Below are 14,452 nucleotides of genomic sequence, written 5' to 3' on the forward strand. Positions count from 1 at the left end.
AACCTACCCAAAAGGACTATACCTCCAAAAAGGCTGCGTGAGACTTTAGGCTTTTTACCACCAAAAAAAAACCCAAAATATGTAAGAAATATATTGTAAATAATACAGCGCAGCCCATTTACATCGACGCACCGAAAATAGTTCAAGGCGATACTACGGTTAAACCCGGTATAGACGAAACATAGGTGGACGTTGTTATGAAAAGAAGGCCGATCGAAAAAAAATCAGATCAAGGCCAGACGCCATCATACTCACTAAAAAGGATGGTGCATCATACGCTGACATCCAACGGAAAATAAAAGGTGACAGCGGACTAGAGGGTCTGGGCACTAGCGTCACCTACATAAGGAAAACCTTGAAGGGAGACCTGCTTTTAGAACTAAAAAATCAAAGGCTGCGCTTAAGGTAGGCAAATTTAAGAACGTCTATCTGCCGCCTCCGGGAATACTCTCCTATTCCCCGTTGCTTTAGGTGTTTCCATCTGAGGCACATGGCGCGCAAATGCTGCAACACCGTAGACAGGTCGTCCCTTTGCTCTCGTTGTGGCGCCGGTGGACATGTAGCGAAGTCATGAACCAACGACCCAAGCTGCATGTTTTGCAAAGAAGCATACTCAGTATTGAGTACGATTTTCCCCAAGTATTTGGAGATGATAAAGTCGTTAAGAAAATGAGGATACTGCAGCTAAATTTAAACCACTGTGCTACAGAACAAGATCTGCTTAAACACAAAATATTTGAGAAAAATATTGATGTCGCCTTACTAAGCGAGCAGTACTCCCAGCGTTCGGAAAGCACCTGGACCACAGGGATATCTGGCAAGGCCCGACAACTATTATGAAATAATTTCAAATAAAATAAATAATGTTTTGCAAAATAATAATAAATAAGCATTAGTTAGTAAAATAAAAATGGAAAAATTAGTGAATTAACAGATATAAAAACTATGTAATCAAAACTATGCAAAACAAAAAAATTGTAGAAATGCAGTCAGTCTTAAAATACATATTTGAAATAATTAAAGAATAATATTTATATATTGCAGCTAAAAATATTTTTTCTTAATAAATTTAAGATGAATTTTGTTAATTTATTAAGCAAAACATTGGCAGAAATTCGGCAACCTTTATCCGAACCACCCAATATTGAAGAAATTCTTTCTCTAGGAATTGTGACACAACTAAATTTAAACAACTCACAATAAGTATTGTTGACAGAAACAATAAATTAAATTGCATCAAAAAGTATCGCAACCAGCAATCAATTGACTCAACCAAATTTTTGGCAAACTCCAAAGTTCAAACGAGGATGATTGAATTTCCGGGTGAATTAGTAACAACATTTCACATATATAACGTATTTATACGGTTAGAATAAATAGTGAGAGCAACGAACGGACAAACTAAATAAGTTACATTGAGGTGATAACAATTTTGCTAACTGAGTACCGAATACCTGAAAATTATTCAATATATCTGAAGGAAACACATGCGCACAGGTATATATGACCAAACGAGGAAATATACTTCCTCATATGCATGTTTTTTTGGACAAGTATATGTTCCTGAATACCAAGAGCATAATTTAATTGCGTATACTCATATAGAATACAGCTCTTCATTATTGAAAATTTTAATTTTGCAATGAAAATCACTAACGTGTCAAAACATATCGGATTTAAATGTATTTTTTTGTTATTGGTTATATGTACTTGTGAAACAGACTCAGATGACAAAAATATAAACAAACTTCTTAATAATCAAGTTATTGTTAGCAGACAAATCATGTGTGTTTTGGAAAAAAGCCCTTGTGATCAACTCGGTAGGCAGTTGAAAGGTGAGTTTACTTCAAGATCCGTCTCTTATTATAAATATTTTAATTATGAGAATTTTTTAAATATATTGTCTATAAAGTATAATAGTATTTATTTATATATATATGTGTATATCTTGTTATATTTGTCTACGTTAAATTTTATTATATTCCTTATTTATATTAAGCTTCAGTTAATATGAGGAGTGAAAGTATATAGAAGGGATTAATATAGGAAAAAATTGCTAAAATATAAAATTTATCACGTCAGAAATTTAAACTTTTATAAGCCGTGTGAACTTTGCTTTAAGCGAAATTGATTTTTCAAAAGATGACAACTTTGTGTACATTTGTCCGATTTAAGTCAAATATGCGCCGTTTTGTTCGTAAACTTGTTGCCAACGAGATGCCAACTTCATTATACCCCTCTCGTAGAAGACTTCATCCCTATTGCCAAAAACTCGGAGAGCCAATTTTCACAGGCCTCTCTTGAGGCCAACTTCTCACCATTAAGCGCGTTGGTAATGGACAGGAAAAGATGGTAATCACTTGGCGCCAGGTCCGGACTATATGGTGGGTGCATTAAAACCTCCCATCCGAGCTCCAGGCGCTTCTGGCGAGCCACCAAAGACGTGTGTGGCCTGGCGTTGTCCTGACGGAACACAATTCGGCCTCTGTTGATCAAAGATGGCCTCTTGTGGATGAGTGCTGCCTTCAAGCGGTCCAGTTGTTGGCAGTAGAGGGCCGAATTGAGCGTTTGGCCATAGGGGAGCAGCTCGGAGTAGATGATTCCTTGCCCATCCCACCAAACACACAGCAAAACCTTCCTGGCCGTCAATCAGGTCTTGGCCACCATCTGGGCCGCTTCCCCGAGCTTTGACCACGACCGTTTGCGGTCGATGTTGTCATAAGTGACCCATTTTTCATTGCTAGTCACAATCCGCTTCAGAAACGGGTCGATTTTGTTGCGATTCTGCAGCGATTTGCGAAATTACCGGAACGGAACCTAGCAAATCACTTTTGTGCTACACGTTCGTTTACAGTATCGGTATCAGTATAAACTAAATTAATGTTTTTAGCCGCTTTGGCTGCTTTTTCGCTTTGATCGAAGAAAAATTGTAAAATATAGCGAATTTTCTCTTTGTTGGTGTCCATCATTGACGAGCGCTTACAACGAACTGAGTAGATCAATCGAAAAACTGTCAAAGACAAACTTTTAGCGCGAATAAACACGTTTTCTGCGCCGTATAGTATGACATGATGCGACACGTAACACTAGGACTATGGACAATAACGCCATCTCTTAGATAAAAACCGAACGAAGTGTTTACTTGATCTAATATTTCCTTTAAGGTATGTCATCTTAGGGCTAAGATTTGTAAAAATCGGACCATAACTATTCAAGCCCCAGATACCGAAAATGTGGACCCCAGAGCCTGTGGCTGATTTTTTGCCAAAATATTGACCATTCTGTGACATATATAATTGAAATTCAGGGAGATTTATTTCTTGATAATAATATACCCTTGTGTCAAAAATGGGTTCAATCGGATCAATGCTTCCCTTAGCCCCCATATGCCTAATATAAAAATTTCGAACTTCCAGTTGACTTTATACCTCATGCATATATGCTTTGAATGTGCTAGTTATGTTATTGAAATTAAGAAAGCGTGTTTTTTTAATACATTTGTACCCAAAATGGATAAAAGCGAAAACTTGCCTTAGCCCCCATATAACTGATATTCACGATTTTGAAACGTTCGGCTGAGTTTACTCTATATATACTTATGTATATAGAGAAATGTCAAAAAATAACCCAATAAGCCCTTCATATCATTGTAGTCCATTCGCCATTTGTCGAACAATGAAGTTGAACATTTTCGCTACATTTCTTAATATAAAGTTTTGGCAACACCTGAAGGTATTTTCCCGGCTTTGATCCTTGTATGGAAACTTTCTTATTTCTGAAGGGGATTATAGCTACGATGCAACTTTATTTTCTAGATGAGATTAGTTATTCTGTTTATATAGCTTAACTCCGAAGCCATTCGTGCTTTATTTACATATTGGAAATAATAGAAGGATATAAAGATAATTCTAAACACCAAATTTGGTTAGAATTAGTCTAGTAGTTGCTCTGTTGCACTTCTATTGTCTAATTTTAATATAAAAATACAAATTCAAGCTGACTGCATTATCTTTGTTGTTGAATTAAATGCTTCTGACATTTTTCGCTAGATATTATATTTATCCCTCATAGTTTTGAACACAGATTATTATCTTGATTGCTCCGAAAGTTGTGACGAACTTTTATCTTTGGGGCGCGTTAGGTCACTTTTGTCCATTGTGCAAGCGATATGGGTGAAATCGGGTGACAGCCCCGCCCACTCCCATTATAACGGTACTGTTGAAAACTACTAAAAGCGCGATAAATAAAGCACTAAATACGCCAGAGACATTAAATTTTATCTATGGGATGGTATGAAATGACTTCATAAGAACCGAGTTCAAAATCAGACAGTGGGCAGGGACGTTGGGATCTGCTTAGCCGATTTCAACCAAATTTGGTACATACTATTCTTCTCATATTTCTTTTTTGGTATGCCACCTTGTAACGAAAAATTGTCTAAATCGAACCAAACTCTTCAATCCCCTAGGTACTGAATATGTGGACCCCAGTGCCTATAGTTAACTTTTTACCGAAAATATCGGTCCATGTGTAAGATATATAATTGAAATTCATATAATACAATAAAATAAATAAATGAAACTCTCGATAATAGTATGTCTTTGTGTCAAAAATGGGTTGAATCGTATCAATACTTCATTTAATATAGCATTTTGCCTACACCTTAAGTAATTTCCCGGGCTTTGATCCTAGCTAGTTGCGAGAGTGTAAAATGTTCGGTTACACCCAAACTTAGAACTTGTTTAATTTGGATTTGTTTCATATTGTGAAAATTACTGATGAGGGATGTGGACGTACACAGATTATTTAATAATTGGAGTGTCCTGCGCATGTCGATTTTTCCGAAGGTTAGATGAAATGAAAAATCTGAAGAATGTACATACAAGTGTGTATTGCATGTGTTTTTTGATGTTACGTTGTTTTGCAATTTAAGTGACGATATGTATTTATAAGTATGTACATATGTATATACACTGTTAATACGTCCGAATCGCACATTTATATTTAGTGGAATTGTTGCGACTCTCATTGAAAACACAGATTTCTATTGCCGAAGAAATCTCATACAACATATCAAGATATTTTTACAAAACTGAAACTTTAAACAAATAAGGAAGGATGTAACCGAACATTTTATACCTTCAGGTGTTGGTATTATATTAAACTAGAGGAAGTATTGCCCTGATATCATCCATTTCTATCAAGAGGATACATTTCAAAGAGGTTATTTCTGAATTTTATTCAGATTACTTACATATTGACCGATAGATGCGGTATAAAGTCAACCGGAACTTTGAAACAATTTATATTTGGCATAGGGGGGCAAAGGGAAGTATAAATCCGATTTTACCCATTTGTCATAACAAAACTACTTTCCTCGTATTTCAACAATATTTAGGAGTAAGATGAAATACCTTGAGGTTATTATTTGGGTAAAGTTTTGTTCTAATAAATTCATTGATTTTTGATTGGTTTACTGTAAAATGAAGGAAAAATATAAGGAACTATTTGGGTGTTTATTACGTGGTAGTGCTGTGATGTGGTGGAGATGTGCACTTAATGGAAACCATGTTGGTGAACTGCTAGGTAGGTAGGTAGGTAAAGTGGCTGTCATTCGACACACCTAGGCCTTTAGGAGGCCCATTGTGATACCACTGCGACTGTGGTCCCCTCACTCTATTGGCTCCTCTCTGAACCACCCCGTACTTCTGATGAACTTCATCAGTGAGACAAGTTTTATCCGTGCAACCTCCGAGACGTCGTTAAGAAACCCACGACTGTTGTTTGCGATTCTTTTCCTATATAGTGATGCGCCATCGCATAGAAGATGTGTAATGGTGTCCTCCTCTTCTACTTCCTGACAGCTTCTACAATAGCGTGTCAAGTCTACTTGCATGTCTGCTTATTAGACAGTGGCCTGTTAGTACTCCTACTAGAGTTCTTACAAGTATATCATTCCGCTTGAATTTTAACAGTCGGCATGTGCGGCTCATATTCCATTCTTGCCACGTTTGCCTGCTAGTTGAGCAGGTCAGGGACTGATTCCACTGACACTCGGCTATTTTAATGACATGTTTGTCGATTAAGTATCTACAAGTAGCCAGAGGCATATTTATGTCCTTCTTACCAGGATCTAGTTGTAGGGTGGTGCCTGTTCTGGCTAGTTCATCTGCTACACAGTTCCCGGGGATGTCACTGTGTCCTGGGACCCATTGCAGATTTACCGTGAAATAGGATGACAGATCCGCTAGAAGATCATGGCATTCTTTCACTGTCTTTGAGGAAATCCTATGAGACATCAGAGATTTCAAAGCCGCCTGGCTGTCTGTGTATATAAATATATTTCTTGTTGTCATCACACTTCTTGTTAGTACAAGAAGGCTTTCTTTAATTGCAGTGACCTCCGCTTGGAAGACACTGCAGTGGTCTGGTAACCGGAAGGCGATTTTGGTATCTAGTTTAGCCGAGAAGACACCGCCGCCTACTCGGTTATCCAGTTTGGAACCATCCGTATATAAGCTTATCCCTGCTTTCTTGTCCACTACGCCCCTTTCCCACTCCTCTCTGGAGGGGAAGGCAATATTGAGGACCGGATTTAGATTCAGCTTCATAGGATTGCGAAAATTCGCGGTTATGGGAAGGAACGGAAACTTTCTGAGTATCATACAATGCCCCTTGTTACTGGCGACTAGTAGGGAGGATTCCCTCAGTCTCAGAGCTGACTTCGCTGCCATTTGCTTGCAATGCAGATCTGTTGGCAGTAAGTGTAAAATTATGTTGAATGCCTGGCTTGGCGTAGTTCTGAGAGCTCCGCTGATGCAAATACTGGCTGCTCTTTGCATACTTTCCATGCTTCTGATCGCATATTTCTTTTCTGTAATTGGCCACCATACTACTATACCGTAGGTCATGATCGGCCTTACAATTGCCGTGTTCAGCCAGTGAGCCATCCGAGGTGCAGTCCCCATCTGGGCCCCACCATTCTTTTACATGTGTACACGCCTCCTTGCGTCTGGTCCCTTCGGACAGATCTGTGCATCGTTGAAGCTCCCAGCGTTGAAATAATTGACCTGCCCAAGAGCATCTGTTCAATTAATTTCCGGAGAGGCTCAGAGATGTCCAGATCTTTAAGCACGCTCAATATGTCTAGGAAGGCTACGAGGAAGTATTCTTTTATCTCCAGAGACTTTTCAATCTCTGCTACCACTGAGCTTAATGCTATTTCGGTGGATTGCCCTTAGAGTAAGCATGCTGCGAAACTGTCATTTTTCCTGGGTTAAGTTTGTCCCTTATATGTATTTCTATTAGTCTCTCCAGCGTTTTTAAAAGAAATGATGAAAGACTAATTGGTCTAAAATCCTTTGGATTAATGTGTGAGCTTTTGCCAGCCTTTGGTGTATATATCACCCTGACTTCCCTCCATATCGAGGGAATGTAGTTTAATTGCAGTGCCCCTTTAAACATGGTTGTTAACCAGTTTATTGTGTAGCTCAGGGACTGCTGTAACTGAGCCGGGAATAATCCGTCTGGTCCCGGTGTTTTATAAGGCTTGAAGCTGCCTATTGCCCTTAAAACATTACTATCTGACACTATGTCTAGCGGAGGGGACTCTGAGCCCACTTCACTCTCCAGTATGTGCTCCTTTCTGTGGTTCTCGGAACTGTCTGGGAAGTGAGTATCCATTATTAGGCCTAGAGTCTCTTCACTGGATATCGTCCAGCTATGGTCTGCCTTCTGAAGGTATCCGATGCTATGTTTTGACTGTGTCATTATTTTTCTCAGTCGAGACGCTTCTGCCGTATTCTCGATGTCATTGCAAAAAGATTTCCACGAATATCTTTTTGCCTTTCTTACCTATCTTTTTGGGATAATTTGGAAAAATTGAATTGTTTTCTGCAATCTTTCTGCATGTTCTTAAGTATGGGAGACCACCAAAGAGGCCTAATTCTTGCCCTACTTTACGTTAATGGACAAGCCACCTCTAGTGCTTGACGACAAGAATCTGTGAATTGTTTAACGAGGATGTCTAGGTCTTCTTTATTTTCTGGTTGAAATGGTGGAATCATAGAAATGCGCTTTTTTAGCTTCTGCATGTGCATCTGCCAGTTCGTTTTCCTATGATTCCTAAATTTCTCTTCCTTAACTACATTTTCTTCAATTATACACTCAATGTAGCGCTGATTTGAGAAGGAATGTTCCTCTAATACCCTCCAATGTGCTATTTTATCCACCAGTTCTTCCGATACCAGTGTTATATCTAATACTTCCTGTCGGTTTCTGGTAATAAATGTTGGCGTACTACCTTTGTTGCATAACAAAAGCTTACTTCCTATTAAATTATTAAAGAGCAACTCACCCCTTTCATGAATGTCCGCGCTTTCCTATAGTGTGTGGTGCGCATTGGAGTCGCACCCAAGTATAGTCAAACACTTGGATGCTTCGGTGTCTCGTACCAGCTTTTTGAACAGCTGCGATGGTACTGCTACCTCGTCATACGGCATGTAGCATGATGCCAGCTCGTATTTCTTTCCGTCCGTCTGCCAGCTTACTACTGTAGTGTCGTTACTACTGTAACTGTGTAATAAAAAGACATTAAGCTTTTTGCTAGCCAATATACATGTCCTAGGCTTACCTACACAACCATCCGCGTATAAATTATATCCCGGTGTCCTCAGACCGCAAATACGCCCTCCATTAACCCATGGCTCCTGAAGGAGGACGAAGTCAGGCCGTTCTTCTGCCATGCGGTTAACTAGGGCTAGAGACGTTAGTTTGCTGTGGTGTAGATTAATTTGGAGAAGGCGCATTAATTAGTGTGTTCTCTGCATCTTCATTAGAGTCGCTTAAAAGCTGACTCTCAGTGTACAGTTTAGAGAGTCTGTCTGCAAGCTCAGAACTTGAAGTACACTCCCTTGGTCAGTGTTCTCTACATCGCTCGAGGACTCCACTGGATTTTCTCGACTTCGCCTTACGATTCCGATGCCAAGTTTTCTCCTGCATCGGCGTCTGACTTGTAGGTCATGACCTTCACTTTTGTGAATCCGTAGTTGATCTCTCCGCCACTTTTCGCTAGCGGTTCTACGGATTCCTTTGTTAGCAACAGAATCTGCATTGTTGCTCGTTTCGTCTCCACAACAGATTCCGCTGCGGGGTCATCGAAGGCCCTGACGAATCTCCATCCCCCAGTTGGCAAATTCGGGTTACAGGCTCTTATGAGTTGCATTATCTGGTCCGGCTGCGATGGTGTTGCCGGGCTCCATGCCCTTGCCCTCGGTCGGGATGGGATAACTTTTTTGTCTACCGCTACTAGCCTGGCTCCGGGTTAGACCTCCCCCACCTTAGGTATTGCGGCCTTATATAATATAATAGCTGGACCGATCTCTCGTCGTCACACGCTATCATCTTTATCTGCCCCTGATACCATCCGGCATCCGTACATACTCGCCTTGGCTGTTGTCGAGCTCGTGCCAATCGCTGCTCTCTTCTGGGAACAACTCGCTCCCTCCAGTGGTTATTAAAGGAGGTCCGGACTCCTTTTTGTTTTTATTATTATTGTTGTTAATGTTTTGGCTCATAGTTTCGACCCACGAGTGTAGGCGAAAGTATGTCCGCTTGCGCATAGCCCCCGCTACGCAAGTAAGGCTATCGATGAGTTATTTTACTCTCCTCAAGCCTAGGTACTTAAGCATCAACAATCATTTGAAAAATCTCACCTTGTTGATGACACCTTCACCATCCTCATCGGTGGCGCATAGTCTTTTGACACTTTGCACAGCCGTCGTAAACCACGTCTTTCGGCCTTCTCAGCTGAAGGGTGCAATGTAAAATTGAGACAGCTATAACAGCTCGCGCAAGCGGCCTGAGTTTCTGGTCGTCTGGTCGTCATGTCTCCATAGATCGGTCAAGAATTTGATAGTAGTTCAAATATTACTTATATCGGTGGAGAGGGTACAAGACTTCAAGATCCCCCCATTTCATTCGTTTATGCTGATTTATGAGTTGTCGAATTTATAGAGATGATTATGGGTAGATGGCCTGATGGGATAGTTAGTATAAGTCGCCAGGTAGTGGGACGTTGAAACCTGTATAACTCAGAAGTGGCTGCTTAATTTAGTTTCTTGGACCACAGCTATCGATACGTCTTCTATATTAGTTCATAATTCATGTAGGCTATTACCGCCTTTCCGGGACATATTTATCACTCTCACTTATGTTAGCAGATCCAAAATACAATCTTACTCGTACTGGTGAGGTTACGGACGAAGTCTGAATATTCTCAACATAGATGAATTTACTTCAAATAATAAATAATAGCATCAATCAGACTCTCAGTTACTAAAAGAACTACAATGACAGATGAATAAAAAATGTAAATATACATACATACACATGACCGAAAAAGTCTGCTTTCACGCACTGTATTTAAGCATTCAACCATAAAAATATATGCTACTTAAAAGTTTAAATTAATTTCTTTTCACTTATTTTGAAGATAATTGTTCGATGAGTGTATGGGCAAAACTTTGTAGAATTTGAGCTGCGTCGTTCTGAGTTAACGGGATTTTAGTACCGTTACTTAAGTAAGTTGAGCAGAAACGATCACTTTAAATAGCGATGGTCAGTTGTATGAAAAGTGAAACGCGAGAAGTCGTGAAAACTATTGAGAGACAGTACTCCTCACTCCAGATAGAAATAAAGTGTTACAAGCAACCAAAATGTTATGACATAACTTATGAGTCTAAGCCACGTTTTGGACGTCCAAAAACAAAAAATTAACTGAAAGGGAAGACTAACAGCTAGCCAAATTTCCAAGACATAGAATTTGAATACCAAAGGAAGTTATGTCGAGATACAGCGCGAGCTTCCCTTGTTGCAGCAGCAGTGTGCGAGTCGCTTCTTCATTTTTTAGTTAGTGTCGATGCTTTCTGCCACAGTCTTAGGCTTACAGGGCACCATAACTACAGAGCTGAGCCTGTAGTTCAGTTGGACACCCTCCTTACGGATGTATTTGTAGAACTCATCATCGATACTATTATTGCGCCTCTATCCGGCATTCTCGATACTGCTGTCGACAACCCGACAGACCGAGGTATTAATGAGTTTTGGTTTCTGACGAACCCGAGAGCGAACTCGTATGGATTGCCTGCGGTCTTGAGGAGAAACACCGTCATGCTGTGCATAGGCGGAATTTCTTCGCCCCTTTTCGCGCAGAGGACGGGACCTTTCCAGTGGTCACTTGTGATTGGTTACTCCTTTGCCGTTTGGAACTCGGTGGCTCCTGAGGGGATATCTGCTCGATCTTGTCACCTGAAGTGTTTTTCGCAAACTGAATAAAGTATTTTGTATTTTTAATTTTGTTTACTTTGTCAAATAAATGAGTTAAATACCTTAAAGTTATTTTTAATTGTTTACACGGTAAAAAAGGTAGTTAATAAAATTTGTCCAATTCTTTTGAGGACATGTTGCAATTTTATTAAGATATAGTCAAATGTCGATATTGACATTTTGCGTAGTAATAAAATGTTTGTGGATATTTGCGCATTTTTAAATATAAAAAAACTACGCATTTCAATTAGCAAAGTATCAAATATACGGTCAAATCTGGTTAAGAGAGAGTTTAAGGGACCATTATTTTTTTCTCGCTTATAGAGGTTTCTCATTAATGCTCTCACTAAAACTCTCTAATGCGAGTTTCTAGCTTATAGAGGTACAGAAGAGGTAAACTTACAGAGGTTTGTCGATGACATTCAAAATATGTAGTTGTAAACATAATAAAGAATAATTTATTAAAGTGAGTACAAAGTGATTATTAAAATGCATAAATACAAAGACGCAAGTAAAAGGCAAATTTTATTTTCAAAAATCAGTAAACTTTTTTGTGTCTGTAATTTTACACTATGTGTATGCTTTTCGAGTTCATATATTTTATCAAATATAGTCTTATCGCCAACCGCTGAGTATTAAAAAAAACTTGTGGAGCGTCTCCAAAGCCCCTAAAGCTTTTTGCTTTATAGTTTTTAGTATAGTTTCAATTTATCCGAACTCCGTCAGTTACGCAATTTTGAATGATGTCATCTTCGGTAAATTCTCCAGACAATATACTTGTAAGTTGTTGTAAGAGCTGAACTGTTCGTTGCAAATGATATTTATGAACTGCAAAGAGCATGACAAATAAGTTAATACAGTTATATATTATTTCTTAAAATTACAAGAAAATAACACAGTTTTTGATTCCTGAAAAAAAAAAGAGTTATACATAGGAAATTTGTCGCTAAGAGAGGTAAATACAAAAGAGGCTCCCAGTTATAGAGGGAAAAACGACTGTTGCTTATGGAGGTTTTTGTTTCTCACTCATAGAGTTTTTGAGAGGTCAAAGTTTGGGACCTGAGAATTATCATTTATAAAGTTTTCTCGCTTAAATTTGTATGCAAATTTAAAAAAAAACCTTCCAGAGGCATACCTTACTGCATTATGATATATTATACGACAATGCTGCGCAAGTGAATAAAGATTAGAAAAACATAATGGACATTAATGTGACAATTGAAGCCGTACAGAAACAAAAGTCAAAAAACACCTATTCACGGAACGCTTTAAAGTTTTGGTTTGAAACATTGCCAAAAATATGAAAAGTTTACTGTGGCTGATTGGAGCAAAGTTGTATGGTCATGGGTGGTGGAAAAGAAAGAATAAAAAAGGTTAAACAGGCACCTAAAGTCCACATTAAAATTTGGAGGTGGCAAAATCATGATTTAGGGTCGCATGACTTTCGAATGTGTTGTTAAATTTTTGGAAGTCGGTGGATATATGAATAGGGAAAAGTACATATGTCCACATGTTGGGAGACGAGTTAAAAGGTAGTTCAAATTTATGGCGAAAAGAACTTCCAGACGTTATATTTCAACACGATAAAGTCTCTGATAACACGTCAAAAATAGCAAAAACGAAATGTGGAACACTGTGGCACATTCATGACACAACATAGCTCTAGAGGCAGGCCAAAACCTTGTGGAAGTAATGCTCAGAAGACTCTATGTAGTTTCAGATAAAACAATAAGTATGAAGACCGTTTTAGATTAAAGTACAATGCATACAATTCATTTGAAAAAAAATGTATACGTATGTACATGACTATTACAATAACACGAATTTTTCATATGTAGCAATGAAAATATTTATTAAAGGAGTCTTGGCATATTTTGTCATCCTAAGATACTATTTATTTTACCTTTGTTTTAATGTATGATAAATTTCATTCAACGAAATAAATTAACTTTTATATAATGAATTACAAATATGTACACATTTGGCATAAACCTAAAAAAACAATTTAACTTGACAGTCATCTTGACGGAGATTGCGTAAACTCGCCCGGAATTTAAAGCCATAAAGGGTTGTTTTTGATCAGAGCATTTGTTTGACTTAAACTTCTTCCATATCATAAGAGTGATATGCGAACACAAGTTTTTGATATTAAACTTGAGGTCATTATGGACAACTTTATACTATTTATTCTATCTGTTATACTTGTTCGAAATTAACGAAAGTATAAAAACGGACGAAGGTTCTTTTATATATGTTTATATTTTATAAGTAACGACTGATGAAATTATTTAAAAAAAAAACTTTATAACAAACACTTTTTTTTTCAGCTGCTCTTCCGGAAGTTATTTTGCGAAACTGTCGTAATTGCTCGCCACAACAAGCTCAAAATGCTCAAAAATTAACAAATTTTTTACAAGCTAGATATCCAGATGTTTGGGCAATGCTTCTAAAGAAATATCAAAATATATAAAGCATAATTCTTGTAATTAAATATTACATTTATGGTATAACAAAATCTTTTTTGATGTTTTTGCTGCTGTATTTTTGCCGTTATAGCTATTCAAAAGCCGTACAAAATAAATGATCTTGCTAAATAAGAACGAATTCGTTGTTTAATTTTTCACGGCTAAAGTTTGATTATTTTAAGGCACATTTTGTTCTTATGAATTTTATAACTCAATGAAAAATCATTACAAATCGGAAAACTCATAGGTTTGTAGGAATTAAGTGACTATTTTTGAAGAAAAATGTCCTAAAAAACTGTGAGTAATAAATAACGAAATATTCAAACTCTACCCGCTAATATTTTTGCACGGTTAGGCTTACGAAAAAATCAATTTTATGTAAAATCTATGAATTGAGAGTAGTTGGAGAAATTCTCTCTTCTCTTTATCTGATAATAAGAAAAAATTACAATTAAGAGCCCATTCTTGGAGAAATTTTACCAGAGGTGCCTAAGAACCTAATTTTCAGAGTGTCAATCGAAAAAATTATAATATAATATTTCTAAACAAAATAATGTGTTTAACATTGAAAGAAAAATAATAATTAAAATTTCGAGTAAAATGCCAAATAAATTGATTATATTTTCCATTGATAAATATTTGTATCAATTCAAACTTAAACT

At 37.7% G+C, this 14,452-nt stretch overlaps 1 protein-coding gene across 1 annotated transcript; it reads left to right on the forward strand.

Moving 5' to 3' along the window:
- The first annotated feature begins 1,230 nt into the window (after positions 1–1,230).
- LOC106622549 (ejaculatory bulb-specific protein 3) lies at positions 1,231–13,929 on the forward strand. The gene is made up of 2 exons (XM_014241766.3): positions 1,231–1,835; positions 13,653–13,929. The coding sequence occupies exons 1-2, from the start codon at positions 1,643–1,645 to the stop codon at positions 13,793–13,795; spliced, it is 336 nt and encodes a 111-aa protein (XP_014097241.1). The 5' UTR covers positions 1,231–1,642; the 3' UTR covers positions 13,796–13,929.
- Positions 13,930–14,452: the final 523 nt, after the last annotated feature.

The sequence above is a fragment of the Bactrocera oleae genome, chromosome 4, assembly GCF_042242935.1.
Source record: "Bactrocera oleae isolate idBacOlea1 chromosome 4, idBacOlea1, whole genome shotgun sequence".
Lineage (NCBI taxonomy): Eukaryota > Metazoa > Arthropoda > Insecta > Diptera > Tephritidae > Bactrocera > Bactrocera oleae.